The following is a 27,700-nucleotide window of genomic DNA, read 5'->3' as shown; positions in this document are numbered from 1 at the left end:
TGTTGTTTTCGTCTAATTTGTTTTGGAGCTTTTATATTGGGACCACCCAATGTTAAAATCTTGGATCCGCCATTGGTGGCGCGACCACCCGAGTCGATGTGAACATTGGAACTCTATGCACCTTCTCGTTGAAGGGCCACAACAGATCCCGACTAAAAATGATTGCCAATCGATACAAAGATGGAATCCATGGAAGACAAAATGACATGCAAATGAAGGTATGGATGAGGGACATGTAGATGGTTGGGTGGATGGATGAGGGATATGTAGATGAGTTGAATGGAGAAAATAAGATCAGATCTAATGGCCGAAAAGCTCAATGGCAAATTGGGGTGGAAAGACAAGAAAAGCAGGGAGGAAAACAGGAGAAAACCAAAAGAAATTAAGAAAGGAGAAAACAAGGAGAAGGGGTTGCCACCGACCCTATACGGAAATAAGGCCGGCGGCTAAAGTTGGAAACTGAGCTTTGGGAGAAAAACTCTCACTCGCGGAGAGGAAGGCTCTCACTTACAAAGAGAAACTTCTATGGATGCTCTTCTTCTACATGTGTCATCAATAACTTTCAAACACGAGTTGCTAATAGAATTTATCTTGATTATTTCATTAATCAGATTTATTGAATGTGACGCAGAATACAAAAAGTTGGCAGCTATCTCACACACTCATTGTTACCTCCCACACATCCTTATTAATCTTGTTTATTAATTTTCTTCAATTTATTCGATTCAACGCCGAAAATTAAGAAGAGTCCGTGAGATGTAAAAGTAGGTATATGGATAGCACCACCCTATTCGTATCAAGCAAAGGAGCTCAAATTACACGTAATGGGGCCTCAATATTTATTAGACAAGCAATAATTATTGACAGTAAAAAGAGGAGGCAAATCGCTTAAACAAGATTAGGGTCTCAATTAATCCATGGCGTACTTCTGGGTCCAACTCCGAGCCGTTGACTCATATTTGCCTTTGTCACACTTGCACATATGAGCAATCTCAGGTACAAGAGGGTCATCAGGGTTTGGATCCGTCAGCAATGAACATATGGACAGTAAAACCTGCATTAATCAAGTAATTATTAGTAATTAGATTCCAATCAAAACAATAACGTGAGACTAGAGTTTTAAACTTGTTTCAAGTAAATAAGGTTCCAAGTAAGCTTAGATATGAGTCAACAGAAAACTCAAATCATATGTGTTCGTACCTTCGATATGGTGAGTGCTGGACTCCATTGCTCCTTGAGAATGTCCAAGCAAATATTGCCGTTACTGTTTATATTTGGATGGAAAACTTTGGTTTTGAAGGCAACCTGCGGATGTTTCTCACTGAATCAGATGCTAGAAAGACTAAGGTCTTGGGTATTTTTTGTTGTCGGACTTATGTTGTCATATTGTAAATCCAAATAAGACATTTAAACAGTAAGAGTCAATATGATTAATCTTTCATATTCACAATCTAACAATATAAACATCTTACCATATAGTTTGGAACTTAAACATCTTATGTTGCTAGACAGTCTTGCAAGAAAACGTTTCACCGAAAGGTCACAAACTTGTGCAAGAACAGAGTTTAGTGAAATTTTTCTTGTTGTATACCTTAGGAGGTTTGAAAGGATAATCAGGTGGAAAATTGATAGTCACAAGGAAGACACCCCCAGAATAGGGGCTATCATTTGGACCAATTATTGTTGCTTGCCAATGAAACATGTCCTCAGCCACAGGACCTAAAAAAAGAAGAAGAAAAAACACCATAAAATTTACAAATACTACTAATTTCTTCTCTTCTTCGTACTTGGATGTATGCAAGTTGGTTAGAACAGTGTGTCTACTCCTTACCCATAGTTCAGACTAGAATACCGCTCAAATAGAAAAATTCAAATAATTCCTTCCTTTCTTTTACCTGCACTACATGAAGTTGGTGGATCTCTTTGCAAGTCCTTGAGCTCCTTTAATATTCTCTTTGAGGCCATTGAATTCAACCACTTCCAAAACTGAAGCTTTTTTAGAGTATTCAAGAAATGGAACAGAATGATGGTTTGCAAAAAAGGACTGCAATCGATTAATCAGAGCCTGCAAAGTGTTAGGAGGAGGTGGACGTGTATTTAATGGAAGGGGTAGTGGTGGTGGTGGAGGCTGAGAGGTTCATGAATACTTATCTGGGCTGTTGAAAGTGGGAACAGAATCAGTTCTAGAAATAAAAGTTGCAACTTGCAAAGCAAAAGAATCAGGAGAGGCGCTTCCAAAAAAAAAATGATAAAATAATAAAAAATAGAATCAAGAGAGTCAAAAACATACAAAAAATTCAAAGATAATATTCCTGTATTTGCTGTCACAAATCTCTAGTCATTATTCTGTTTACACAACTCTTTACATTTTGTGAAATGCATTTAGTTGCAAACTCGATTACTCTACTTGTTATGCAGAAATTGGAACAACTTTTTAACGTGATTATCACACCGTTACATAATATCAATTTTTTCATATGTTATAGTCTATCTTGGATCCAAGATACATCAATTATATCGTTTCCTCATATATCAATTCTTTCATATAAACAATATACTAAAAAACTTCTCCGTATGTCGTAAAAGAGCAAAACAAGTAGTGAAGGTGACGATTTTGGCAATAAGGCTAAAAGGTGATGGATTCTAAAGGATAGTGTTATTCACACACTCATTTTTACCTCACACACTCTTGTTAACTTTTTATCATTGATCTTTAATTTAATCGATTCAACGGCCGAAAATTGAGAGGGTTGTGTAAGAAGTAAAAATGAGTGTGGATAAGCATACGTCATTTTCACCGAAAGGCCTGATTATTTGTTTAATTTTGGATAAAATATTTTCCATGGAAATTAGATGCCATGGGAATTGGCAACCGAGGGACTCCAATTGCAAGAGAGTAGAGAGTGGGTGCTACTGCTTCCTACCACCCAAAAGAATTAAAAGATATTCGTGCTTTAGCCTCAAACAGTTCACGTCTTGAGAATGTGGGACAATGTTGAAGTTGATGGGTGTATGAATTAAAAGATTTGGAAAATCTTCCAAAACGAAATACAAGCACAATTTTAACATAAAGACCTTGATATGACATCCCCCTCCCCCTTTTCTTCTTGATTCTTTCTGCGTTCTTTTTTTGCCTTTTTCGTTCTTGGTTATTCATCAATTATGTGCAACCATTCGCGTGTCAATTTAGGCGCATACATTTGTAGTGGAAATTGTGAGAGGCCGAACAATTGGCAATACGGTTAGCCTCTGACACACTCCTGCTTAACTCTGAGTCTGACCCTTGATTTCGTTTGATTTGTTCAATCCAATGGTTGGAAATAAAGAAGTGCGCGAGAAGCTAAAAATAGTGTGTCAAAGTCACTTCTCTTTTTATGTAGCATACATGGACACATAGATACATTATACACACACATACATATATATATATATATAGAGAGAGAGAGAGAGAAATCCTGACAATAGAGTCACACTATCTTACATTCAAGACTGAAAGAAGAAAAAATATCATGATTCATATAATACATATAGGCTTGAAATGTACTAAATCAGATGACAGGAGTAGTATATAGAGACAACACATTAGGAAATCAAACCCATTGAGAAGAGGTTTCTGCATGTTACCAAACACGTAATGCAAATCATTAATGTACAAATCAGAACCCTGCTGAGACAGCATAAACAAATAACTTGGATGCGTACGTAAAGAGAGCTCCTACATCTGTCAGTCGAAACTACAATTCCCAGCCCTGGGGTTCCTCCAGACGGAAAAAGATAACACAGGACAGAGAGAGATAAATGGATAAATGACTAATTAGTCACACTTTCTTCCCCCGCACTTTCTTCCCAACATTATGCTTTCCACAATCACAATATGGAGCAGGCCTTCTGTGCCTTTCTCTTCTTTTTCTTCTTCTGCTTCGGTGGCTGGAGAACCACTTTAATGGCTGCATCGAAGACTGCTTTCACATTCTGCACTCACAAAGGCGCATTTAACGCAAACAATGTCAGTGTAAGACTAAGTCATACTTTCCCTGCCAGTCCACGTGATTTGCATTAAAGTTACAAACCTGCTGCGTTTTTGAACTGCATTCTATGTAAACTGGAGCCCCAATCAGCTTCTTTAGTTCTTCTCCCTTCAAAAAGAACCCAAAAGAGAAGAACAGAATTGTAGAAAAATCAGGTCTTTATTCTATTAGTTGGTCTGAGTTAGTTAAAACAGATTGATAACAAGATAAATAGTTAGGTGACAAATATTGTGATTATAAACTCGTTCCACTAGAAAGTACCTGTGCTGTGGTAATTGGCACTGCACCAGGGTGATCTACAAAGAACTGCCTATCATCCCGAAGATCTACAAGAAGAAAATTTAGCAGTCATGAAAAGCAAAGGACGAATGACGGGGAAAGATAAAAAGTCGATCCAGTAAGCTACTGCAATATAACATGATGTGAATTAGAGTACATGAGATCACTACTGCAACATAACTAAGACATGATCTGATGAGGTGATCCAGACTAAGTATACCAATATCAGACAGATCTTTTCATTTCCAAATGCACATGTAAAATCCAACTTATGTACATATATAGATGCTGATTTGAAAGGGTTACAAAGAACATATCCTGATAAACAATTTAGTTTTGTTACAAAGAAACAGAGCTGTCACAAGAGTTCTTCAAAATTAAACTTGTAACCTTTACTAAGGTTTTACCATTAAGAATTTATTGACATTCTTAAAAAAGCTAAAAGGTAAGTTTAGACTGCACAAGAAAGCAACCTGGACAGTGTAACAAAAAACAGAAACAGTCAACAACAAAGATGCACTTGACTATCCCTTTCGATCTTGAAATATGCAATGATACTCTACTGGATCCAACCAAGAACTATTAGGTAATCATAAGCAGGAAAAGCTATAAACCTAGAGGGAGAAAACTATAAGATAATAGAGCAATTAAAATTGAAAGTGCTAGTAATCACGACTAACAAATACATAGTAGGAAACAAAGGAGAGCAAGGGGGTAGAGGTCTAACCGAGCTTAGTTCCAACAAGAATAATTGGAACACTAGGTGCATAATGCCTCAATTCGGGAACCCACTAAACATTGAAACAGGAAAAGATAAAAGCTTCATCAGCAAACTTAGACATCAAACAATAGCAGAAGAAAGGAGGGAGGGTAACTCGGAAAATGAGAGTCTTACTTTCTTGGCAACATTTTCATAGCTGGCCTTGCTTATGAGAGAGAACGCAAGTAGGAAGACATCTGCCCCACGATAGCTCAGTGGTCTTAATCTATTGTAATCTTCCTGCCCTGTTTCATAAATTAAAAAATTAGATCCAAGCTTTAGAAGAAGATGAAACAATGAGGAAGGAATATTGTTATGTTTTGAACTTACCAGCAGTGTCCCACAACCCCAAATTGACGGTGCTCCCATCCACAACAACATTTGCACTGAAATTGTCAAACACAGTTGGCACATAATCCTGCTCCCCAGTACATTGTAATCAAAGACAGCAAATCATAATCAATCTCTCGAAAAGTCAATCTCATACAGTAATACATGGATAAACATATGAAAACAAAATTTTGAAATCTTTAATCATATTGATGCAAATGCAAAATTGTGATGAGGAAATTCTACGAAGTTACATTTTTACACCAAGCAATCAATCCTATATTCTATTAAACAGGCATACATTTATGATCAATAAGTGAATTCTGTAAGCCGAGCTGCAGAAAGAACATGAAACAAAACATAAAAAGAGAAATCTGTAGACATGAACATTTTCGGAGCTCAATATTCAACTCAAATACTCGGCTTAGTTGCGAGATACAATTTAACACAGGTTCATCAGGAATGGCAAATCATAGAAAGGGTCAGACTTAACTGAACAAAACCAAGAAAACCCTCTTACAAAATTCTGCACCGCAAATCTCAATTTAAGCACAAGGCTCAAACTTGATGGAAATTCTGATTTCTTCATTAACCATTGCATACCAAATAAAGGGTAAGTTGAAAATTGTTGAAAAGAATAGTCTACTAAATTAAAAGCCGTAAATTGTTCGTGTTAAAATCGAAAGTTGAATTTAGCATGAATTATTCACAATACACCGACTAACCCCAATCAAATCAAGTGAATCAAGTTTCTTCTCATTTCCTGATTGTCTGAAAACCCAAATGATGAAACACAATACACAAAACAAGTTTTTCTTTCTTTCTCCCACATTTTCTTGGAAACCAAACAAAAAGCAAGAAACTTGCAGCATACCCAAATTGAGCAACCAGAAAACCCTACAAGTCTCAGCTAAGCAAACCCATCTAAAGACAAACATCAAAGACTCAAACTTTTCACATCTTTTCCTTCACTTTCTCAGCAACCAAACAGAAAAGGAAGAAAACAAGAGAACTTTACCGTAGGAAAAGTGTTGCTGGTGTAGGAGATGAGCATACAGGTTTTTCCCACAGCTCCATCCCCAACCGTGACACACTTTATGAACCTGGAGGCACTCATTTTCCACCCACCTCTGCCTCTTCCTTCTTCTACTTGTGCTTCCTCAAAAACCCTGATCCAAATTCCAGCAGAGGTTTCTGATTTCTTAACCCCACAATCCAGGCAAGTACTGAGACCCAGAGAGAGAGAGAGAGATGGAAGGGAAAGGTGAAAGGGGTTGAGCCTAAAAGGAGCCAGCTCTTGCCAGCTATAATAGAAGAGTATGATATTAATGTGTTACGGTGTGCCTCAATGACTAAACATCCCATATCAGTAAATTTTGGAAGTTGTGCGTAACTGTTACGTTGTCGTATAACATGTATGATATTATAGATAGGTTTAAAATATAGAAAACTAGATTTTAATCCTTAAGTAAAATGAAGTTTAGAAAAATATCTTATACAAGATTAAAAATTGATTTTAGTCCTAGACTCTATTTAATGTCAATATATTAAATGTTTCTCTTTTTATTATGTTAATAATTTTATGAAAATATTATAAATTTTAATTCTCATTATGGTAAGTATCTTATATAAGAAAATATTTTTGTAAAGATTTTCGGTACACATGTTTTTGCACATTTTCTTATATGCCATTAATTCATTACAATATATTTAGATACGAACATTCGGTACATTAGGTTAGTATAATAAGTTTAGGTAAGGACATTTCGATACATTAGTTTATTATAATATATTTAGGTACCGACATTTCGGTACACTAGTTTAGTATCATATATTTAGGTACATAATTTTTTGGTACACTTATGTTTTTGCATATTTTCTTATGTGCCACTAATTCATTACAATATATTTAGGTACGGACATTTCGATACACTAATTTAGTAAAATATATTATGATACAGATATTTAGGTACACTAATTAGAGGAAGTAAAATAAATATAATGAATTAAAATGTGTATAATAATATATAATTTTAATTTTAATGTAATGACATTAAACAAGATATCTATTAAATATTAAAACAAAAATATAATATAAATTTGAATTAAGTACACATTAGAGGACTAAAATTAATATCCAATCTAACACTAGGTTTTTGTTGAATTTTAATTTTCTTCAAGGACTAAAGTTCAAAAACCCCTTTAAATATATGAATTTAGTCTTCCACTTATATTTTAGCACATAAATTAGTAATATTACGTGTCGCTGTACTGTTACACACCAAATGTTGTCCTCAAAGTTCCAATTCTAGTTTCCCAACCTTTCTTTCTAACTCAGTAAAACTCCACCAACCAAACCACCTCTTTTGCCTTCTTGAGTACCTTCTAATTCAAGTGATTCAAAAGAAAATCACAGAGATGACATGAATTAACTTTTTAGTTCATATCTTTTTTCTACCGTCATTGACTAATTGGGGAAACAAAAGAATATTATTTTGAGGTTGATGCTGTCATGTAGTTATGGCTTGATTCATTTCTTCTGTGTTTCTTAATGTGGGTTGTGTACCATGCAAATTGGTACCAGAATTTGCATGTGGGGTTGTAAACCCTAAAAATCTCTAGCCCTCTTCCTTTCTCTGTTTCTTTTTCATTTAAAAAAATATCTTTGGGAAATTGACTTCAATATCCAAATTCGAAATATTAATAAGCAATTTTATATCATTCTAAGTTCTACTCTAACCTTGGACTAAAACTCAAATTTGAAGCTCTAAACCTTCCCAACTTGCTCCAACCCTTGGGACGAATATGAGTTTTAACTCCAAACTCATTTATGGGGCAAATTTAGGGCCTGATTCCCTCTTGGGTTAGTGGGCTGGTCCACTGTATATGTGTATTTTTTTTATAGTTTTATATTTATAAATTCATTGAATCCAACGGATAAGGTCTAATATGATCAAATCCAAGAGTTACAAAAAAAATCTAACGGTTCAAATTTAAATATAAGGAATAAAGTAATTTAAAAAAAATTTATTTCATGTGTTTCATATTCTTTCATAGTGTTTCACGAGTTTCAAGATGTCGGTTTAGTGATTTTTCAATATTTATCAGAACCTAAAAATTTTTAGGTTAAAATGTTCATAAAACTAAATTAGGATATTCGACATAATTTTATTTTTTAAGTTATTTTAAGAAAAAAAAATTATTTTAAATTTATTTTTTAATAATCTTTATGTACAAAGTAAGGAACTAAAATTTATGTAAAATATCCCCATTTAACTGAGTGAACCGAAACTCCTTTACATTCCATTTTTCAGTACAGTAATGTGAAGGGGAGATAAGAAGTAGATATCTTAGTGTTCATTGCAGATAGGTTGGTTACATGATTAAAGAAGAAGAGTAAGATGGGTATGAATGTATTGAGATCTGAATGCATGTGTTCAATTTGCATCAAGGATGGATGTTGACAAGTTTTATGGTTTCATGTGATCCTACTGGAAGATGTTGAGAGTACCATCCATGCTTTCTTCTGAAGCAAAGATATGGAAAATACCTAATTAGGTGGAGATAAGGTTGTAGGGATCCTTGGCTTTCAAGGTGACCAAATATTATGTGTACTAATTATGAGGAGAAAAAGCAGAGTAGCTAGAAAACTAAAACAGAGGGTAGTGATCACACTCGGTTTCTCCTGCTGCACTCTTTCTCTTGTTTTCGTTAACTGATTCTTTTCCGATTTATTAAATCGTAAGGCTCAAAATAACAGAAGAATACGGAAATAAAAATGAGTGCAGAAATCACTTCCCGATAGAAAATGGATTTAACTGGTTGACATGGTGAGAACGGTCCTTGGCATTCAGTTTATTGACCTGACCCATCATGCTCATGGGCTGTGCAACCAAGCAACTCCTTTTAATAAATTCTTGGTGGTTGAACGGTTAATAGCCAGTCCACCCACTTCATCATACTTATTGAAAGATATATACACACATTTTAAAAAATAATATTTGATATATTACCATATAGTTTTGTTGCAGGCCCGCCTTATCATGGCACTTCATAGATTAAGCTAAATTAACCAATGTTTGACAAAATAATTAATTATTAAAAAAAGGATGAAAGATAAATTAGTGAGAACAACGTGGGGAGGGTAAAGAAAAAGAAGTAGATGAGCATTCTTTATCAATGCTTTAGTTAATTAATTAATTACCAGCTCCACAATAGATGTTCATTTGCTTTGTTCTGTTTGTTGTTTTGTTGCGATTCCTTCCTGCCTTCAAGTCAAGAAAATAAAAAACAATCTGATGTCCCATTTGAGTCCATATAAGGAGCAACGTCCATGATTCTCATTTCAACCAAGTTTTCTGGTTTTATAGCGGCATTTAAATATCGGTCTTTTGTGGTATAGATCTTGAGTTCAAATCTCACCGACATCTGTAACATGTTCTTGTTCAAACAACGAGATTTAGAAAACACGTTGCCTAACAAGACAAATGTAGTGACAAGGTTACAACACTAGCTACCAATTGTCTGGGTGACCAAACCCTAAGTTTGAGTCCCTATCAATTTAAGTGAAGGAAGATTGTCCTTATTTATACAAAAAAAAAAAAAAGGAAAAAAGAAAAGAGGAAGATGCTTTACTAAACGTCCATTAATAAATACAAAACTGTGTGGAAAATCCCAATTATCTAATTATTTAACTAAGCCTAATACAATTAAAATGCTAATCAATACAAAATTGAGTAGCACATGGGGGAGTCCATGAGTGCATGTGCATGAATGACTAACCATCCTCCTCAAGGCTCCCACTCCCACTCTCCAATCAACATCTTTATCTTTACATCTATCTCCTTTTAAAGGAGAAATTTTTAATTCTGCCCAGAACACATATGGTACACCACGTGTTATTATATAAGTAGAGAAAAAGTTTCATTTTTTAAGTTGTTAATTTTTTAATACAAATATCTCACCACGTTTATATTAAAACGTGATATACCACTTCATGTTCTAGACATACTGAAAAATGTCATTCTCAAGAGACCTTGGTCCCCTCACCTATAATTAAGACTAATCAATTTAAATTGACATGATTTGTCCAGACTTTTATCCACGAAAATTACACATGATTAATTTGTAATTTGCTTAGCATGTGATGACCTAGAAAAATGTCAACCAACGTGCTGGAATTGTGACCCTCAATGACATTACATTATATGATATTTCGACGTAAACGTCGGTTTAGACCAATTGATCATGGCAGTCTGCACGCTTCTTTACATTCAAGTTTGAATCTCATTACTGCAACTTAGAATAGTTTAAAAATCTCATGAATTTTACCACTTGCTTGTCTTGCAAAGAATTCTCAATCAAATAAACAAACGTACTACAGAAGCATATACAATTTTCAATCTTTCTCCAAGTTTTCAAGGCAACACAGTGCAGCACATGATGGAAAATTTAGGAAAGTTTGAAACAGCAAATTATTTGACCACTTGTACCTATAAATTAAGACAAATTGCTCCTGATTGGCAAAATAAATAAATAACTAGTACAATTCTCTCATTGTTGTTAACACTAATAAACAATTAAATGTCAGGTTGGAATATACTCTATAATTTTAAATTAACTTTAAAAGATTGAACAGCTACATGTATTGGCAAGAATCTTACAAAACTTTGTTGCAGATCTTCAGTGACCAAACCAGACAGCTCTAGGAATCTTGCTAGCTCCATTCCTTGGTGCTGGATCTTCTTGGTCTTTTCCTACTTTGAACTGAGAGCGGAATCACCCGTATAGTTGTTCATGCGCACTTACGTCCCAAGAATTCAAACTCGACATTAATTTAGCCAAGACGTTTAGAATTACTGCAAATAAGGCTCAGAATCCTTCGTCCGAGCTTATGTAATGCAACTCCATCATCTTTACTGTGGCTGGCTTTGTTTTGCTTGTCAAATTATTCTCCTTTTCGGTTTTCATTCTTTTCGCACCCAGTTGCTGGTTTCTGATGACTGCTGATGGATCCATGCTTGTAGAAGATGGTTTCCTGAGGAAGGATAACAAATCTTCAGTGACAAGGAAGAAGAGCAAGTTACAAGTACTAATTATAATACTATAGAATAATTTAATGTATGAATCACCTCTTCTCTACGCTGGAGGTTTGTTTGCTTTGCAATTTTGACTCTTTGAGGACGTCTTTTGGATCTGTCTTCCCTGCATTGTAAACATATCTAATGAGAAAAATGTGCAAAACACTGCCAACAAGAGCACAGAAGGATCATATCATCGTACACTTACCTGTGACCGCCGCCAGGAACCTTAATCCTTGGGAGTGTGTATTTGTAGTCACTTTACTTCCATTGCTGTTCATATAAGGCACTAATCAAACCATTTGACATAATTCTGAAAGTAATTATATAAACAAATTGCATGTCGTAGATGTTCGTGTATATGTGAAAGTAATTCTATTCTCCTGTCTCTAAACGATGGTGGATTAACATAAAGTTTATAAGATGACAAGGCATTGTACCATTGGCGACTAAAGAGCATGGTGCATTGCTTCTACCCACACACACACTTATATGTAAATCCTATGCTATCCATGACAAACCTTAGTGCCTTCTTTAGCCCCTCCACGGATAGTAGCTTCAGTGGCTGCTTAGTTTTGCCTGAGTTTGTTTTGTTAGATAGAGGATCAACCAAATAAATTCCTTCTGAGTTAGAGGGACTCCGAAATGCTGTTCTCAAGTTCCTGGTAGCATTAGAATATATATAAGCAAACAAATTGTAGCACCAACTTGAAGAAACCAAAACAGAAAGGGTTCCTAGCATAACACAAATGTGAAGTCTGGGTTAAAGAGAATCAGATAATTTGAAAACCTACCCCCCATTGAGCTCAGTTCGCATTGAGGAATATTTCTGTGATTCTTTCTGAAGAGATGAGAGAAAATAGGAATATCAGTCGGTAAGTTTGCCTTCAAAACGGATAAGATCAGGCAAACAAAGATTAAGGCGTTAAATTGCTTACTGATTTATGAAATTTACAATATATCCCACGACGTCTGAGATAAAAAGAGAAATCAATGTTAAAAACATCAAGAAATAATTGGTACAGAAACTACTGAAGTATAGATGCAAATAATGACACAAAAAGGGAATTGCTATTGGCACTCCAAGATCTAATTGTGCACTCCAAACTTTCTATATATAGAAAGAAAAATACTCTTATGAGAAGTGCACAATTAGACTTTTGGAGTGCCAATAATAGTTCCCAAAGCGAATCTCAAAAATCAAATGGGTGGAAAAACAATAGAGGCATGGATAGTGTTTGAAGACACCATACAGAGTTGCTCGTGGTTTAGAAAAATATTACTGTTCTACTTGGTTACATATCTGATCTGGTAAGTGTGTATATATATAAACTTCTATCTGATGCAACTTTTTATGCAGTTATCATCTTGACGAAGTTCTACATGTCAGCACTTACGTGCCCTTGCTCAAGATTCAAGATGATTTATATAGCTCAATTTTTTACTGAAGATAACAGTCAGATGGCAGTAATTACTCACTATAACCATCTGTGTTCGAAAAAAGATGATCAAAGAACAGCATGTAACATACTTGTTTAAGACTACAGTACAAGCCATTCCATCCTTCCTTTTCCCTTTGCAAACTCCATAATCAACTGAAGTGCCCATCTTCAGCATTTGATTGGCTGAATACACGCTCAAAGAAAAACCACCACCCTGCATAAACGCATCAAAACAGTCATCTTTGATGATATAAGAAGGAAAAGTTCATAAAATAAAAAAACAGCCTGACAATTTAATACCAGCGCGTCCTTGCGTACGGCGCAATTAAACAGAGCGAAAACCACTCCAGCCTGCTCTTTGAAGTAAGTCTCATAAGCATCACCAAATAAGAAAACAGAAATGGTATCTTCATCCAGACACCCGAGTTTCCATATACAATAACTCTTCCCGTTTGAACTAGTTCTTGGAATCCCCTTCTCGGTCAACACTCCCGCAGTTGCCCAACATCCTGTAAGTGTATCCCCACGCAACGAATTCCTAGAAAAATCCCATGTAAAATATCACAACCCAATTGAACCATCATGGGGATACAACTTTAAAAGCAAACCCATTTGGTTTCTAAAAGAAAGAATGTATTTCCAACTATCCATTCAAACAATACGAAAACATACAAAAATAATGCAAAGAAAGAAGATTACTTTATGGCGGACAACCGAACAAAACGAATGTCTGAAAAGTGATCACTAAGCTCTAAGGGAGTTACCAACTGCTTCCTGCACCCAAAGAATGAAAATTCCTAAATCAAACTCAACATCAATGGTTCTTCACATTAATTCTGGCGCTGTGAATGGTACTTATAAGCTACCTGATACGCAAGCCCGAAAACTTCTCCACTTCTGGATCAGTTGAGGCATTGGGCCGGTTCAACTTGCCAGCCTTCTGAACCGGTTTGGGTTGGTAATCAAGGCAGTCCTCAACAGCCTCCCTGAACACGGACATGTCCGCCGGCCCTCTTTGGCTCCGCAGCTCATCGTTCGATAGGTACCCTGCAAAATTAAAATTACAAAAAATGAAGCTATTGAGAAACACCCATCAAACATTTCAGAAAATTGAAGGGACCCATTAAAATTTTCAAGGAATTGAGAGATAACCCATTAAGCATTTCAATGAATTGGGAGATACCCATTAAATTTTTCAATGAATGGAGAGATACCAATGTCGATATTTGAAGATTCATAGCGAAAATGAGCAACCCAAATAATTAGGGAGGTTAATATATACCTGGCGAATGGGAAGGTGAACCAGGAGGGGTTTCCAAAACCCTGTCTTGAAGAGATAGAAGGAGATCGAGGTCATCCTGACGTTTTGACATGGTTTTGATTTCTCTCTCTCCTTCCGTCTTCCGCGTCTGTGATTTTTGTTGCAGTCGGTCTTATTTGCAGATTGTCTCGAGTTTTGAGAGGGCTTTTTCTATTCTTTTTTTTGGAGAAGGGTTTGGGAGGGCTTTGGAGGGAGAGTTTCAATTTTTTGGAGGGAACGCGAACTTGGAAGCTACGCGAACGTGCTCTGAAATACTATTTGAAAACATGTTTACCATTTATTGATTGGAATTTTTTTTTTCGAACGAATTGAAATTTTTATTAGAATCCACGTTCCCCTTCCAAAGTTTTCCTACTGCCTTCCACACAATTTGAGGCACAGCCATAGTTAGGGGTGATTCGGTATGAGATCCTAAATTAAAAATGAAATTTCAAATCTCAAATCGAAAATTTTAGGGACGAGAATTTGAAGACCAATTTCAAACTGAAATTTCGGTATTCCTAATTTTCGGAATTCTTGAAATGTTTTCGGTATTTCAGTATTCCCAGTTCAATTTTAACTGAATTTAAAAACTGATTAAGAAGTTGACGACACCATATCAACAAAGCTTGTTCAGTGATATACTCAAAGCATTTCTAACCTCATTATAGTCGTATCGATCAAACAGAACTAAGGTTAAGTCAAAGATTGCAACACTTGCATAAGCAAAACAGTCCAAGACCGCTTTCTTCCTCTGCTTCCTTTGTTTAAAACAAATTTGATAAATCCTTTACTCCCTCCCAACTGTTAGACCAAGTCCGAGTTACAAGAATCCAGCTCTATAGTCATCATTGCCATAAAGGAAAGACAGCAAGAAGGACATGTGATTGCTGACTCATGGACAGCAGGGAGGACATTTTATTATTGCTGTGCTATTGCTCCGAGTGCTGTTGTGTGCTGCTGCATGTGTGGCGTGCAGTCACTTGTATTTTAAATTGTAAAGTTTGTATGTTGTAGTGTATATAACAAAGCCTTCCCGTAAGGCCTGTAAGTGTGTGTGAATTATTTATTCAGATCAAAAATTCTATCATGGTATTGAGCCTTTCTGTCTAACGACAAAAGATCCTTGTTTTTTTTTTCTTCCGCATCACTGTTTCCATGGCTGAAACTAATAATATCAACCCTATTCTTCCCCCTCCTGCAACTTCATTTGTCAATCCCTTCTCCTCTTCCATGACTACCATAGTGAATATTAAGCTTGATCGTGCCAACTATCCTCTATGGTTGGCGCAAATTTTGCCAATACTGAAGAGTCGTGACCTGATGGGTTTCGTCGACGGCTCTCTGGACTGTCCTCCGAAACACTTGGCTGGAAATACTGCTGTCAATCCGGAGTATGTTACATGGGTGCAACGCGATCAAATGGTTCTGAGTTGGATCAATGGCTCGCTGACTGCTTCCGTTCTAGCAACTGTTGCCAGCAAACGCATATCTCGTGCGACATGGGAGGCTCTTGAGCAGCGTTACGCATCCACTTCTCAGAATCGCATTCTCTTTCTGCGCAATGAATTGCTCCTGACCAAAAAAGGCGATCTCTCAGTAGCTGATTACTTGGATCGTGTCAATGCTATTTCCGATAATCTTGCTCTCGCCGGACAACCAGTAAGTGATAATGAACTGGTTCAAATTATTCTTAATAACCTTGGACCTGCATTCGAGATGACTGTCAATGCAGCTCAGGCATGTGATACTCCGATCACGTACCCAACCCTTGAAGCCCTCCTTTTGACCACGGAGAGGCGCATGATGGAACAAGCTGTACCTGTGGTGGAAGCTACTCCAGTCAATGCTTTTGTAGCTGCAAGAGGACGTGGTGGACGTTCTCGTGGAAATGGACGTGGTGGCTTTCCGTCCAATCGAGGTATCAGCGTAATCCTGCCGTTAATGGGGAACGCTTCAATACAAGTGGAGAGCGAATCACTTGTCAAATTTGTGGTAAGCCTGGCCATCCTGCTTTAGATTGTTATCAGCGCATGAATGGTGCTTATGAAGGACGTATTCCAACCAAACGTCTTACTGCTATGGCCTCTTCACCAATTACTTTGAATCGACAACAAAATGGCACCTGGTTACTGGACACAGGAGCTAATGCCCATGTCACTCCTGATATTCAAAATCTGGTAAATCCAAAGGAGTACAATGGTAATGAGAATATCGGTGGTGTAGGTAATGATACTGGCCTTTCCATTAAACATTATGGTTCGAATAAAATCAGTACTAAGGCTTGCTCATTTGAACTAAACAATATCCTTCATTGTCCATCCGCCTCCACCAGCCTTATTTCTGCCCATAAATTCACTCTTGATAACCATTGCTACCTACTAATATTTCCTAATTTTTTCCTTGTCAAGGACCTCAAGACCCAGAAGACGCTTTTCCAAGGGAGATGTGAGAATGGGTTATACCCATTTCCAGGTGGCGGTGGATTATCCCAGTATCCTATTTCAACGTTCTTAGGTGTTAGAGTCTCAGCCAAAAAAATGGCATTCTCGTCTTGGTCATCCTGCGTCTTCAATTATTAAGTTTTTAATTTCAAATAATCAAGTACCAAGTCATGGTACTGCCGATGTAATGTTTTGTGATTCTTGTCCTTTGGGCAAGAGTACCAAACTTCCCTTTAGCAAGTCTGAGTCTGTGTCTCACTCTCCTTTGGAACTTTTGCATTCCGATGTGTGGTGTTCACCAGTTTTATCAATTGAAGGTTTTCGCTATTATGTTTTGTTTGTCGATGATTATTCTCGCTATTCTTGGATTTTGCCCATGAAAAACAAATCTGAAGTTTTTGGCATTTTTGTTACATTTAAGGCGCAGGTTGAAAAAATGTTTAACACATTCATTAAAACCCTTCAATGTGATGAAGGTGGTGAGTATAAGAGTCAAGCCTTTAAACAGTTTCTTGCAACTCAAGGTATTTCCCAACGGTTTTCATGCCCTAAACATCCTGAGCAAAATGGAATGGCAGAACGAAAACATCGCCACATAGTCGAAACTAGTGTTGTCATGCTTTCCCATGCCCACATCCCTGACAAATATTGGTTTGATGCCTGTTTGACAGCCACATATCTAATTAATAGGCTACCAACTAAGGTTTTGTCAAACAAATCTCTATATGAAAAGCTATTTCATCGAAAATCGATTTATGCATCCTTTAAAGTCTTTGGGTGTAAATGTTTTCCTTGGTTGACACCCTATGCCAAACACAAACTTCAACCCAAGTCTAAGTCATGTGTTTTCTTAGGATATTCGTTGAATCACCAAGGATACAAGTGTTTGGATTTATCCACGAGACGAGTGTATTTGTCTCGCCATGTATTATTCGATGAGGATTCCTTTCCCTTCCAGGAACTTACATCTCTCAAGGAAAACGTCTGCACAAAAGGTATCTCTCCATCCTCTGAGCTTCTTTTTCATTTTTCAGATCCTCTCCCTGGTACACCAACTAACCACAGTCTAGCCCCACCCAATGTCCAACCCGCCACTACAACTAGGTTCCCAGATACTCCACCACTAAATGAATCACCTGCTCCTACTCCCAATCTTGCCCCCATTTCCAGTTCTCGTGAACCTCTCCCAAACCAAGATGAGCAAGAAATAGTTGCTGCTGTCCCTGTGAACCCGACTCCGTCACAACTCTGTCATCCCGTGCTAATTCCTGACCCCCCTCTCATCCATCCTATGACCACTCGGTCTAAAGCTGGGATACAAAAGCCAAACCCGAAATATGCTTTGTATGTTAATACTGACACTCTGGTGGCAGAACCAACATGTTTTAGTCAGGCCATAAAGCATAAAGAATGGAGGAATGCAATGGCTCAAGAATTCAGTGCCTTGCAATGCTGTGGTACGTGGACTCTTGTGCCTTACCATTGTGCCATGAACTTATTGCCAAACAAGTGGGTTTTCAAGATTAAACGGCGTGCAGATGGCTCGATTGAGCGCCATAAGGCTAGGCTTGTGGCTAATGGCTTTCATCAACAATCCGGGATCGACTATACGAAGACCTTTAGTCCAGTTGTCAAGCATAGTACCATTAGACTTGTGTTGAGTCTGGCAGTTTCACGTAGGTGGCATGTTCGACAATTGGACGTTCAGAATGCATTTTTGCATGGGTATTTGAATGAGGATGTGTACATGAAGCAACCACCAGGTTTTGTTGATAACCAGTATCCTAACTATGTTTGTAAACTGCAACGTAGTTTATATGGTTTAAAACAGGCGCCTAGGGCCTGGTTTCAACGATTTTCTGAGTTTCTCCTTCAGTTAGGGTTCCAAGAATCCATGTGTGACTACTCCTTGTTTGTTTTTAATCAAAGAGGAGTTTATTTGATTTTGCTTATTTATGTGGATGACATATTGCTCACAGGAAACAACACTACTCAAATGGCATGGTTGATCACGAAGCTTAGCACTTTGTTTTCCATGAAAGACTTGGGTCCCCTTAGTTATTTCTTGGGCATTGAAGCTACTTACGTTGGTCACAACCTGCATTTGACTCAATCCAAGTATGCTCTGGACTTGCTTGAGCGAACGAAGTTTAAAGATGCCAAGCCAATTTCCACTCCAGTTTCTGCAGGCCAAAAATTGAGTGCTTATGTTGGTGAACCCTACAAACATCCTGAGCAATATCGTAGTGTTGTTGGTGCGTTGCAATATTTAACCATCACGAGACCGGATCTCTCATATGCTGTTAACCAGGTGTGCCAATTTATGCACTCCCCCAAGGACACTCATTGGATGGCAGTGAAACATATCCTGCGATTTTTAAAGGCCACGTATGATCATGGTCTTGTTTATAAACCTGGAGATATGCAACTGCATGCTTTTTCTGATGCCGACTATGCGGGCAATCCTGATACCCGTCACTCTACAGGAGGTTTTTGTATTTATTTGGGGTCCAATCTGGTGTCTTGGAGCTCAAAGAAACAGAAGACTGTCTCTCGGTCAAGTACAGAAGCTGAATATAGGCAACTAGCCTACACGGCTGCTGAGCTATCTTGGTTCAGGTCATTATTCAAAGATCTTCATCTGCATCTTCTTCTTCCCCACATATGGTGCGATAATGTCTCTTCCATAGCCTTAGCTTCCAATCCAGTATTTCATTCGCGGACAAAACACTTAGAGGTCGATTATCACTATGTCCGTGAGAAGGTGGTTCGAAAGCAGCTTCTGATACATTTTATTTGTTCTCAAGATCAACTCGCTGATTTGTTTACAAAGGGCTTGTCTTCCTCGCGTTTCAAGTTTTTGGTGTCCAAGCTTCCAGTTGTTTCTCGGCCTGTCAGCTTGCGGGGGGCTGTTAGACCAAGTCCGAGTTACAAGAATCCAGCTCTATAGTCATCATTGCCATAAAGGAAAGACAGCAAGGAGGACATGTGATTGCTGACTCATGGACAGCAGGGAGGACATTTTATTATTGCTGTGCTATTGCTCCGAGTGCTGTTGTGTGCTATTGCTGTGCTGCTGCATGTGTGGCGTGCAGTCCCTTGTATTTTAAATTGTAAAGTTTGTATGTTGTAGTGTATATAACAAAGCCTTCCCGTAAGGCCTGTAAGTGTGTGTGAATTATTTATTCAGATCAGAAATTCTATCACCAACAACCCCAATATGTTCATAACATCAAAAGCTTAAGGTAAAATATATACACATAAAAAAAAAACATTTTTTTTTAAAAAGGACAATAATAATCATACTGAACCAAAATAAACGTATATATATTTTTGGTTCAGTATGAGATTCCCGAACCATTGAATATATAATCCCGATTCCCTTACCAAAAGGTTTGGAATCGGTTCGATATGAATCCTGAAAATTTCGATATTATTGGTTTGGGAATTTTTTGGTATGGGATCAAGATTCTTTTTTGTTTGGTTTGGGATTTTCGAGAAAAATTTCCAGCCCTAGCCGTAGTTTTTACATTGTGGAAACAATGAACAAATCCAAGGTCATGCTTAACGCTGTTCAATGTTTATCTCTGCCTGGACAACTTTGGGTGTAAATTATTGGATTGGGTTTGTGGGATAATTTAGGTTAACTTCTGGGTTTAAAAAGATATTAATATTAGATAAGTTAAATACAATATGATGTAGTGGGTAAGTAGGCTGTAAGGATGGGTTTAAATAAAATTTTCCCTATTGATTTGAGCAATTGTGAATATTTTATTGATTTTTTTATCAATTTCAGATTAAAAATTGAATCATTATTAGTTATGTGGGTCAACACTTTTATTACTGCCCGCTCTAAAGATCTTAAGAAAATGGAAGTTTTAACAAAAAACTTACGGTACTGTTCACTTTAACAAAAAACCACATTTTTAAAAAAGTCAAACCTGATATTATTCACTTTACCCTTTATTTTATCCTTAACAACATTTGTTTTTTTTCCAAAGAAAGGTAGTTCTCACGAGTTTAATCAGTTTTGCGAAGTTCTACAACAAGACCTATCTTCGTAGAATTTGCATGCACCGTAAGATTCTTATAAGGGAGCATAAACTGTAAGTACAGATATACTTCAACTACAAGCTGCTCTTGTTTTGGTGTTCCACTCTTCCTTTTATGCTTCGTACAACATCCATCAAAGATCTCCTCTCATAAAACGAATGGTGAATAGTGGTAAGAACAAATATGTGAATGGTTTTGGAAATGAATCGAAATCTGGATATCAAATTACCAATTTTGCATATTAATTAACAATGTTAGATGACATGCACAATCTTATTCAGTCCATTTGATCCCAATTTAATCCTTTTACTTTTTTCTTTTGATCCTCCTACTTGTAAGCCAAGATACACACAATGGTTCACCCTAAATCCCAAACCAAACCTTTAACATGGAAAATGGAAAGTGCCAAGTGGAAGAAAATTTGTGTGGGATATGAAATTGGTCCAAAATGTGGAACCAAAAAAAGAGACAAATTTGCCATATAAACATGCAAATGTCTCGGATCAACTTTCACATCCGCAAATATTTCCCTCCTTGCCATAGTCCACATTCAACCCCAAAAAAATCGGATTTTCTCTTCTAATAATAGCATATAAGATTTTCTAACACACTCAGAAAAAAAATTGCTAGAAACCCGAGTTTTCGATCGATAGTGTGTATATTATCAGACATCTATCTCCTTATATTTTTGTGTTTGATGGAATTTTTTTAACCAGTTTTGCTTGTCGAATTTTGAGTGTTGAAGTGATAACAATGGTGGTAGCAAAGAGGGTTCTGTTGATTTCTTTTGTTCTTTTGGTGGTCTCGGCCAGTCTAGATTATGCCAAAGGTAACAAGGCAGCTCCTGCTGCGGATGGGGAAACAGTGGAGGATACGGTTGAAGGGGAAGAGCCGGTTGTTGGAAAGAGCGAGAAGAAACTTGAAGTCGGGCAGGTGACATATGATGGCAGGTCCATCATGATCAATGGAAAACGAGAGATTTTCTTTTCGGGTTCAATTCATTATCCGCGGAGCACGGTGGATGTAAGTTTTTAAAATGTCTGTCTTCTATATTTCTTTTTGCACAAAGGAGATTAATTAAAATGAAAGCAATATGTATGTTATCCTCAGTGAGGTGCAGGAGTGAATGCTCTGAAGAAATGGAGCTACTAGCTCCCGCGTCTATCTTCTAATTTTATTTCTCGTGTTTGGTGATGAAATTCAATTGTTAACGTTTACTCTCAACTGAGTTTTTTCAGATGTGGCCTGATCTTCTCAAGAAGGCTAAGCGAGGAGGTTTGAATGTGATTCAAACTTATGTCTTTTGGAACCTTCATGAGCCTGTGAAAGGCAAGGTACTATGAAAAGTATACAGATTGTTGCTTAAATTACATGGATAAGATGAAATTAAACTGTGAAAATTATGGCTTGCACTAAATCTTGTTCTAGTGCTGCAGTGGAATTTCGAGGGAAACGCGGATGTGGTGAAGTTCATCAGGCTAGTTCAGGAGAACAAAATGTATGTCACCCTTAGGGTAGGGCCCTTCATCCAAGCCGAATGGAACCACGGGTATATACATATATAATATGTAACATTGATTTTCATCTTCATTCCCTTCCAATGGTGAATTATTTCTAACATATTTCGATTTAGAGGGCTTCCATATTGGCTGAGGGAGGAACCAAACATCGTTTTCCGTTCGGATAATCCAGCATACAAGGTACATCACACCTCAATGTGCAAAACTAGTATGATTTGAGGAGCCAGTGACTAATTATATGACCTTAAATTCCATTTGCAGCAACACATGGAGGCTTACGTGACGAAGATAATGAAGATGATGAAAGATGAGAAGCTATTTGCTCCACAGGGAGGTCCAATCATCTTAGCCCAGGTTGGTACTTGGTTCCACTCCGAAAATTGTACTCCGGGGAAGCGTTATTCATCTGATCGGGCTAACCTATTATGTTTCATGACACAGATTGAAAATGAGTACACTCATGTCCAGCTTGCATATAAAGAGTTGGGGACCAATTATGTGCAGTGGGCAGCAAATATGGCGCTTGCGCAGAACATCGGCGTGCCATGGATCATGTGCAAACAGACGAATGCTCCTGATCCAATCGTAAGTTTGCAAACTTAATTTCCGTTGATTCTAAGACAATTAAGCATTAAAATTTACCGGTAGAACAAAGTTTGATCTGTTTTTCTGTCCTTTGATCGTAAAGAAAAAAAAAATCTTTCGTGTGTCCAGATTAATACTTGCAATGGAAGGCACTGTGGAGACACTTTTGCAGGCCCTAATAAGCCTCATAAGCCTTCTCTATGGACTGAGAACTGGACTGCTCAGTGAGTAGATATACAGAATATTTAGCGATTACATAAAAAAAACACTGGTTTTCTGACCACATTTCTTCATTTTCATGATTACAGGTACAGAGTATTCGGTGATCCTCCTTCACAAAGATCGGCAGAAGACATTGCGTTTTCAGTTGCTCGATTTTTCTCCAAGGACGGAACCCTAACCAACTACTATATGGTAATTAATCGGTCACCTTTAATTATTTACAATGTATTAAAAGTGTGAGGCGTGGGCGAGGCGTTCGAGGGATAGCCTAGCTTAGGCATGAGGCGAACCCTCACGAGACCTAAATTTTTTGATATATACACTGAGCGTACACACACACACACACACACACACACACATATATATATATATATGCATGTCCTTTAAGGGAAGGGATTCCCATTTTTCAAAAAAAAAAATGGGGACATCCTCTTCACCATTAGATTTGACTTTAATGAAATTCTGTGACTGAGATTAAATCAGAGGCCACATAATCTCAACCACAGGATTTCATTAAAGCCAAATCTAACGATCAAGAGGATGTTCCCATTTTTTTTTAATATATAAAATAGAGGATGAAAAGCACAATGAGCACACATATAACAATGCACGCAAACAGCACACACATCCATTATATATATAAAAAAAATAAAAAAAAGGTAGAGAAACAATAGTGCAAGGAAGAGGTATGAGGCAGTTAAAACTCTACCCAAAATTTGAGTTTGGGAGTAAAAATATAAAAAATCCCCCACGCATTTTGCCGCCTAGGCGGCTCCGGCGACACCTTCTGCTGCCTTCTGCCCACTCCCTCAAAACAGAGGCGGCAACCCTCAAATCTAGCTTCATAGGGCGCCTAGGCACGCCCTGAGGCAAGCCTTTTAAAACATTGATTATTTACAAAATCATCACTTGCGGAATGCTATATAAAGCAACCTTATTTGACCCTTGCAGTACCATGGTGGAACAAACTTTGGAAGAACAAGTGCTATTTTCACAACAACTCGATACTATGACGAAGCTCCTCTCGATGAATATGGTAAAAGATCTTAAATTTTTTTTCATCTACGATGATGATTCTAGATGGTTTCTCATCATATAACTGGGGCTTATTTTATTTTCGATGCAGGTTTGCAAAGGGAGCCGAAATGGAGTCACCTAAAGGACTTGCACAAGGCTTTGAATCTATGCAAGAAGCCTTTGTTTGCGGGCGCTTCTGGAGTACTAAGGTTGGGCAAAGAAACTGAGGCAAGTATCGGCATGTCCCCATAAATTTAGAATTAAGCAGGAAGAGAAGGAGAAGAAAGTGTCACTAATACGTTAAATCCCTTCTGCTTTGTAGGCTCGTTTCTATGAGAAGCCCGGAACAGACAGTTGTGTTGCTTTCTTGGCAAACAACCACTCAAAACTAGAAACAAGTGTCACTTGGCGTGGGCAGGAGTATTTCCTGCCACCACATTCCATTAGCATACTCCCGGATTGCAAGACCGTGGTCTTCAATTCTCAACAGATTGTGTCACAGCATAATTCGAGGAACTTCGTTCGATCAAAGGCTGCTAATAAACTCAACTGGGAAATGTCTCCAGAACCAATTCCAACCGTTGAGCAAGTGCCAGTGAATCAAAAGAAACCACAGGAACTTTACCACTTCCTCAAAGATGCCACAGACTATGGATGGTTCACCACTAGGTAAGTTCATGCGTGCACATGTTAGGATTTACAAAAATTTGACTTTTACTGCTGACATGACTATTTTTTTGTGATTGCAGCCTTAACCTGGGTCCATATGACTTGCCGATGAAGGATTCTATTCGCCCAGTTCTCCGAATCCCAAGTCTTGGTCACGCAATGGGCGTATTCGTCAACGGTGAATATATTGGTAAGAGCACAGCAACAGTCCTGCATACATTACATCCGTCCATACTTCGTCAATGTCAATGTCAAGGTTAGTGACAGGGCATGCCCTGCACTTTCTTATGACTTTATGACTAAGCGATTCGAGGATGTTTTCAGGAAGTGAACATGGAAGCCACGAGGAGAAGGGATTTGTCTTCGAAAGACCTGTCACATTCAAACAAGGGATCAACCACATATCACTGCTTTGCATGACAGTGGGACTCCCAGTAAGTCAGCTCATAATTTGAATAGTACTGTTTGAGTAGGGTTTAGGGTTTAAAACAGGTGCTGACTAATTTATTCTCCATCGATGAAGGATAGTGGAGCATACATGGAGCACAGATACGCCGGACCCCGAACTATAAACGTCCTAGGACTGAATACCGGAACACTTGATCTCTCACAAAATGGTTGGGGGCATAGGGTATGTACCATTGAATTTCTTCTCGTTATAACGGACAAATGATTTCTGCACTTCCGTTTTTCTTAAGAGGGAGGGCAGAAGGAGAAAACATGAGTGCGATAATCATTTCCCTTGGAATATTGAAATGGAGATGATGTCCAATTTTGTTGGCTCCCATTTTTCAGGTTGGTTTGAATGGCGAAAATCTACAAGTGTTCACTGAAAAAGGAGCAGAGAAAGTCCAATGGACTAAAGCTGTAGGCAAAGGAAGGGGTCTCACATGGTACAAGGTAAAATTTCGAAAGCCAACATTTTCAACTCCGATTCGTTTTAACAATTTCTAAATTGTAGTATTTCATATCCAATGCTTTTGTTGCAGACATATTTTGATGCTCCTGAAGGGAGAGACCCCGTTGCTATCCGGATGACTGGAATGGGAAAGGGAATGATTTGGGTGAATGGTTTAAGCATCGGGCGGCATTGGATGTGCTTCCTCTCTCCTCTTGGACAGCCTACTCAAACCGAGTAAGTGAAATTACACACTGGAAAAAGCGTACACTGATAGTGTGATGCAATATATCAATATAAATCTCCACGAAAACTGCAAAGTTAAGTTGCGATTTGCAATCCCTGTGATCAGGTACCATATTCCAAGATCCTTTATCAAGCCGAGCAAAAATTTCCTCGTTATATTGGAGGAGCAGGGTGCTGACCCCAAAGACATTGAGATCCTAACTGTCAACAGAGATACAATCTGTTCCATGAGTACACAGATGCATCCTCCACATGTTAAGGCATTCGACAGAAAGGCAGGCGAGCTCAAAGTTGTTGCAGGCGTCCCTGGTGCAACTGCTCAGCTCCAGTGTCCAAACTACAAAAAGATTGTTGCTGTTGAGTTCGCAAGCTTTGGTAGTCCTGAAGGCGCATGTGGAACCTATGCCATTGGCAAATGTGATGCACCGGGAACCAAGAAGATCGTTGAAGAGGTAAAAATCTCCCTGGTCATAATGCAGGTTCTTCAACCAATGTGATAAATTATGAATTCTGAAGTTCTAACCGATGTTTTTGTTTTGGCTTTTTTCAGAAGTGCTTAGGACAGACTACATGTACAGTCCCTAGTGACCCCAATCTTTTCTTCAAAGTGGATCCTTGCCCAGATGTCAAGATCAAAACACTTGCGATCCAAGTAAAGTGTTCCCACTAAGGGGTTAGAGGGTTTGATAGAAATGTTTCGGGGAGATCTGAAGATCCTGCAGCTAGTTTGCGGTGGTTTGAGATGGCTAAGTAGAATTTGGGATCTTAGAAGCTCAAAATATATGTTCTTAGTAAAACACGTCCCGTAAAGCTTTGTTTTCATCACTTGAAGCTGATCGATCAAGTGGTATCTCGAGCAAACGAGGCAGAACTTGTTTTACAAGTAATATAATCAAGGGGCATGACATTATGATTTTGCCAAAAATATTAAAAAATTATTGTAAGTTCATCTTCTTTGATACATCAGACTACAAGTGTCTACCAGAAACACTCACTTTCTTTGGTCGTGAAAAATGCAAAGCTGCATACGAGGAAGATACTTTATGCAGTGTGTTACCACCAACAGAAAGAAAACCATTCAAACTTTTCAACAAATAAACACAACGCTATCCACCGGAAAGATGCACGAGCTTAGGGCTTGTTTGATAATCATTCACTTTTTAGGTTGCACTTTTAATTTTTCTGGATAAAGATAGAAAGAAAAGTGTGTGGAAGAAAATACGAATCAAGAGGGGTGAAGGAAGATGGAGACATGAAGAACATATGAAATAAAAACTTGAAAGTGAAACTAATTTAAAATTAAAAATACTTAGTTGCTAAAAAGTGAAACTAATTTAAAATTAAAAATACTTAGTTGCTTACATGTTTGGAGAATCTCGTTTCTTCATGTATTAGAAATTTTGATTTTCATTGTTTTGATCAACTACTTCAATATATGTCGGCTTGTGATTTATAAGTAAGAAGAAATTGACTTTCACCTCCAACATAAAAACAAAGTTTAAAAACAAAAAAACAAAAAATTTAAATATGAAGGCATTTTGAAGGAAGAATTGAATGACTTCCTCCTTATCTCGTTTAAGTTGAAGGTTAATCATGAAGAGAGCTTGTTTCTTTCATCCTATCATATTTGTGGGAATTAGTAGGGATATATATTTTCTTCATGTCTAACCTTTAACTTGGACAAAATAAAGAAGTTATCATTGCCGTAAATATACTATATAGCCCTGTCCAAGCCAATCCTTTCTAACAAACGAAGCCTTAAATATACAATTAATTAGCAACTTCTTTTCGAATCAAGAGAATTTGAACTAGAGACCACCTAAGAAA

At 37.6% G+C, this 27,700-nt stretch overlaps 4 protein-coding genes across 4 annotated transcripts; 1 reads left to right on the top strand and 3 right to left on the bottom strand.

Moving 5' to 3' along the window:
- Window positions 1–757: 757 nt before the first annotated feature.
- LOC103965620 (ubiquitin-conjugating enzyme E2 28-like) lies at window positions 758–2,143 on the bottom strand. The gene is made up of 4 exons (XM_009378693.3): window positions 1,896–2,143; window positions 1,592–1,719; window positions 1,201–1,305; window positions 758–1,054 (listed from the first exon to the last, which is right to left on the bottom strand). The coding sequence occupies exons 1-4, from the start codon at window positions 1,963–1,965 to the stop codon at window positions 911–913; spliced, it is 447 nt and encodes a 148-aa protein (XP_009376968.1). The 5' UTR covers window positions 1,966–2,143; the 3' UTR covers window positions 758–910.
- A 1,310-nt stretch (window positions 2,144–3,453) lies between these two features.
- LOC103965603 (rac-like GTP-binding protein ARAC3) lies at window positions 3,454–6,673 on the bottom strand. The gene is made up of 7 exons (XM_009378679.3): window positions 6,416–6,673; window positions 5,398–5,485; window positions 5,203–5,312; window positions 5,035–5,098; window positions 4,290–4,354; window positions 4,071–4,136; window positions 3,454–3,972 (listed from the first exon to the last, which is right to left on the bottom strand). The coding sequence occupies exons 1-7, from the start codon at window positions 6,512–6,514 to the stop codon at window positions 3,868–3,870; spliced, it is 597 nt and encodes a 198-aa protein (XP_009376954.1). The 5' UTR covers window positions 6,515–6,673; the 3' UTR covers window positions 3,454–3,867.
- A 4,223-nt stretch (window positions 6,674–10,896) lies between these two features.
- Window positions 10,897–14,676, bottom strand: LOC103965602 (protein MCM10 homolog). The gene is made up of 11 exons (XM_009378678.3): window positions 14,202–14,676; window positions 13,786–13,966; window positions 13,619–13,693; window positions 13,220–13,457; window positions 13,009–13,133; window positions 12,416–12,449; window positions 12,272–12,318; window positions 11,999–12,139; window positions 11,686–11,750; window positions 11,529–11,601; window positions 10,897–11,434 (listed from the first exon to the last, which is right to left on the bottom strand). Exons 1-11 carry the CDS (start codon window positions 14,290–14,292, stop codon window positions 11,269–11,271), a joined length of 1,236 nt encoding a protein of 411 aa, XP_009376953.2. The 5' UTR covers window positions 14,293–14,676; the 3' UTR covers window positions 10,897–11,268.
- Window positions 14,677–21,422: 6,746 nt separating this feature from the next.
- LOC103965617 (beta-galactosidase 11-like) lies at window positions 21,423–26,785 on the top strand. Its single transcript, XM_009378689.3, has 18 exons — window positions 21,423–21,739; window positions 21,955–22,050; window positions 22,153–22,265; window positions 22,350–22,416; window positions 22,498–22,590; window positions 22,678–22,821; window positions 22,951–23,045; window positions 23,130–23,235; window positions 23,995–24,079; window positions 24,170–24,288; window positions 24,383–24,729; window positions 24,810–24,919; window positions 25,054–25,163; window positions 25,253–25,360; window positions 25,525–25,629; window positions 25,719–25,864; window positions 25,980–26,325; window positions 26,424–26,785. Exons 1-18 carry the CDS (start codon window positions 21,470–21,472, stop codon window positions 26,541–26,543), a joined length of 2,580 nt encoding a protein of 859 aa, XP_009376964.2. The 5' UTR covers window positions 21,423–21,469; the 3' UTR covers window positions 26,544–26,785.
- The last annotated feature ends 915 nt before the right edge of the window (window positions 26,786–27,700 follow it).

The sequence above is a fragment of a genome, unplaced genomic scaffold (genome assembly GCF_019419815.1).
Source record: "Pyrus x bretschneideri cultivar Hongxiangsu unplaced genomic scaffold, Pyrus_bretschneideri_v1 Contig7, whole genome shotgun sequence".
NCBI classification, from domain to species: domain Eukaryota; kingdom Viridiplantae; phylum Streptophyta; class Magnoliopsida; order Rosales; family Rosaceae; genus Pyrus; species Pyrus x bretschneideri.
This window is presented reverse-complemented; position numbering and strand designations above follow the sequence as displayed.

Bases quoted from the DNA above. Each gene is read 5' to 3' on its own strand.
- LOC103965603 (XM_009378679.3), bottom strand. From the start codon at position 6,514: ATGAGTGCCTCCAGGTTCATAAAGTGTGTCACGGTTGGGGATGGAGCT. The intron at 4,355-5,034 runs GTTAGACCTCTA...TTCTTCTTGTAG, and splicing joins TCTTGTTGGAACTAAGCTCG to ATCTTCGGGATGATAGGCAG. The intron at 3,973-4,070 runs GTTTGTAACTTT...TTGTGAGTGCAG, and splicing joins GCAGTTCAAAAACGCAGCAG to AATGTGAAAGCAGTCTTCGA.
- LOC103965617 (XM_009378689.3), top strand. From the start codon at position 21,470: ATGGTGGTAGCAAAGAGGGTTCTGTTGATTTCTTTTGTTCTTTTGGTG. The intron at 22,822-22,950 runs GTAAGTTTGCAA...TCGTGTGTCCAG, and splicing joins CGAATGCTCCTGATCCAATC to ATTAATACTTGCAATGGAAG. The intron at 24,289-24,382 runs GCAAGTATCGGC...TCTGCTTTGTAG, and splicing joins GGTTGGGCAAAGAAACTGAG to GCTCGTTTCTATGAGAAGCC.
- LOC103965620 (XM_009378693.3), bottom strand. From the start codon at position 1,965: ATGGCCTCAAAGAGAATATTAAAGGAGCTCAAGGACTTGCAAAGAGAT. The intron at 1,720-1,895 runs GTAAAAGAAAGG...TTCTTTTTTTAG, and splicing joins ACCAACTTCATGTAGTGCAG to GTCCTGTGGCTGAGGACATG. The intron at 1,306-1,591 runs GTATACAACAAG...AAACATCCGCAG, and splicing joins ATCCTTTCAAACCTCCTAAG to GTTGCCTTCAAAACCAAAGT.
- LOC103965602 (XM_009378678.3), bottom strand. From the start codon at position 14,292: ATGTCAAAACGTCAGGATGACCTCGATCTCCTTCTATCTCTTCAAGAC. The intron at 12,319-12,415 runs GTAAGCAATTTA...TCATCTCTTCAG, and splicing joins ATTGTAAATTTCATAAATCA to AAAGAATCACAGAAATATTC. The intron at 11,435-11,528 runs GTGATTCATACA...ATCCTTCCTCAG, and splicing joins ACCTCCAGCGTAGAGAAGAG to GAAACCATCTTCTACAAGCA.